Raw genomic sequence first — 2657 nt, 5'->3', positions numbered from 1 at the left:
TCAGCAGTGTTGCTATCTGTAAAATAGATGAATATCACCAGGAAAAGCAGACCCCATGCAAAGATCCCAAACAGCATGAGTTGTTTCCATTGCTTCAAGTTAGGTTTCATGGCAATGCCTTTACCAGCTCCTCTGTGCCTTGAAGTATTGGTGAAGGAAAATGAAACCTGGAAAGAACATCAAATATTAATCAAGAATGGTTTTAAAAATAGAGAAAATTCAGAAATATCTTGGCACGCTTTGATAGAAGGTGCAGAATTAATCTCTGAGCTGTAGCACAGAGAATTCAGAAGCAGAAACAAACTCCAGAGCCTGCAGACACCGTAGGAGTGACACGCTTTGGCTGTAACCACGCAGTGACAGCTGCTAGCTACAAAAGAAGCTGGTGGCCAGTTTCTACAGTAACACTGGATCCTGCCTTCGGGGAGATCATGTGCCTGCCTGCTTCTGCTATATCGAGTGCAGCATTAAGAGAGCAAAAGCAAAACCCACGCCTGGCTATATGCACAGTGGGGACAGTATTAGCTGTCATCTCTTTTGTCATTGAATGTCCTTACACGGTGGGACGGCAAGGAAGACTGTCCCCAAAGGGACCAGGCAGAGAGCACATACTCTCAGCTGGACAACCCTCCTCTGCCCACAGCCCTGAGAAGGCAGTGCTCTGTGGGTATCAGTGAGGGGGAGCAGGGAAGAGCACTGCACTGGCAGGTCGGACAGGAGCCTTTTCTTTTCCTCAGCTGGTATGAACTGGCACTGTGTCAGTGGGCCACATCATGTGCTGCGGAGTGTAGCCCTGGATCAGAACCAAATAAGAGAGCGACTGTTGTACTCTGCTATGGATGGTGCATCGAGGTGGCATGAAGGAGTTCTGTACATCAAGGTGTGAGGGGTCTGCATTTTCCAAAAACGGGGATGAACGGCACAACTAACTAAATACGTGCCTTTAGAATAGTGATAGAGATCTACATGAAGGAGGTGGGTAGAGAATGTCAGATGTAACTTGGAAATCTGACACCTAGGGATTTTGGACAGCTTGTGCATTATTGGGGGGATGCATGGTCCAAAATAAGATAAAGTCTGACTGAAGGGGGTGCGTTCCAAGGAAAATACACTAACACACTGCTGGACAAACACGCACACTATGTGCCTACACAAACTCACTTGTATAATTAAGCAGTGTTGGCATCGGTGGCAAAGCTGGCTGAAGAAAGTCTGGCCCTCCCTTATCATAAACCTTATCATTCACCTCCTGCACCATAGTCATCATCAGCCTCAGATGCTACACCACAGTGTAACTCAGTGTGCTACTTAGGGACAGATCATTTACCTGATCTGGATTTAAAAATAAGCCCTTTCTTCTGGAATTTTATTTCTAACCCCATTTGTTTCAATGACCGCTTAATGATGGGACTTAAGACCCACTTGCACCAGCTATCTGTGATCAGGAAAGGGAAAAATGGAGGGGGGACAGGCTTGGATTTCATTAACAGCCTCAGGAGCTACCATCTCATCACACCGCATCCGAACAGCACACACAGCTTACACACCTCTGATAACATGCTGCCTGTTTATACCTGACCATCGGGAGGGACCAGTAACACAGTCACTGCTGTGACACGCTATCACCTTTCTGCAAGCTGCTGAAGTACGTCAAAGCTGAGTGCAAAGTTTAGACTGAAGCTGTAACTAAGGCTGTGTTTTTACATCAGAAAGAAACCAGCAGTATCACTGGTTTAAGTTGTTCTCTGCTCTGTCCCTCATTCCCACACCGTGTCTTTGCCACCACCAACACTCCTGTGTATGGGGTTGGCAAGTTACAAACTGGACCAGTAAAATGATACAGTGGGGGGGTAGGGTGGGGAAATATATGTTAGAGGGGTTTTTTGGTTTATTTTTAAAACTGGGTCAGCCCCTTTATCCACTTCAGTGTGGTCACACCTCCAGCTGTTTCAGCACAAAGGAGGAGATTGCCTACCACAATGCAGAGGTGAGAACAAACCGCAGGTGGTAATAGCTGGGATACCTCAGGCTAGCATTTCTGCTGACCTCCTAGGAATGTAAGGCCACAGCATCACATTTCCAAACACAGTCTATTTTAATGATCTAGACAAAAGCCTAGAACATTAAAAAAAAAAAAAAAACAAGCTGACTTTGGGATTCAGGGCAGTGTCCAAACAGAGAGGATTCATAAAGTCACACTTGGATGACCAAATTTCATTGCAGACACGTTCATTTCTAGTACACTGAAAAAAAATTAATGTCTGTGATAACCCTGTGCTTCACACACGTTTGTCTTGACTCACACAAGCCACATAGAAAAAAAGTTATTACTCCAACTGACCCATTTCCTACTGGCACTCTGCTGCTGCAAGATTGCTCTCTGCAGCACCTCGATGCTCCCCCCTCATCCCCCTTCCAATTTTAAATCACTACAGGCTGTGTCCCGTGGGAACTGACTTACAGTATATGACTGTTGTGCAACTTAGGTCTGCCCTGAAGTTACTGAAACCTGCCCACTCATCAGTGTTCAGATGGTTTGCATTTTTAAATCAGCATTCTTCACCAGTCTGAACTGCTTTCATCCCTTTTTATCATTTTCCCTGCTGTGTTTCCCCAGCACTTTTCAACACGTGGCTTCCAAACCACTGTGTAAGTGA

General features: G+C 45.7%; 1 protein-coding gene across 1 annotated transcript in view; it reads right to left on the bottom strand.

Annotated features, from left to right (window-relative positions):
- The window catches only part of LOC104527482 (beta-galactoside alpha-2,6-sialyltransferase 2), a 1001-nt gene extending 840 nt beyond the window's left edge, over positions 1 to 161 (bottom strand). The window contains 2 exon segments of the mRNA XM_010171211.2: positions 1 to 2; positions 5 to 161. The exon segment at positions 1 to 2 is cut by the window's left edge and continues 840 nt beyond it. Coding sequence (XP_010169513.1) covers positions 1 to 2; positions 5 to 110 — 108 coding nt within the window. The 5' untranslated portion in view covers positions 111 to 161.
- Positions 162 to 2657: the final 2496 nt, after the last annotated feature.

Source organism: Antrostomus carolinensis, unplaced genomic scaffold (genome assembly GCF_000700745.2).
Source record: "Antrostomus carolinensis isolate BGI_N321 unplaced genomic scaffold, ASM70074v2 scaffold14587, whole genome shotgun sequence".
In the NCBI taxonomy this organism is placed as follows: Eukaryota; Metazoa; Chordata; class Aves; order Caprimulgiformes; family Caprimulgidae; genus Antrostomus; species Antrostomus carolinensis.
This window is presented reverse-complemented; position numbering and strand designations above follow the sequence as displayed.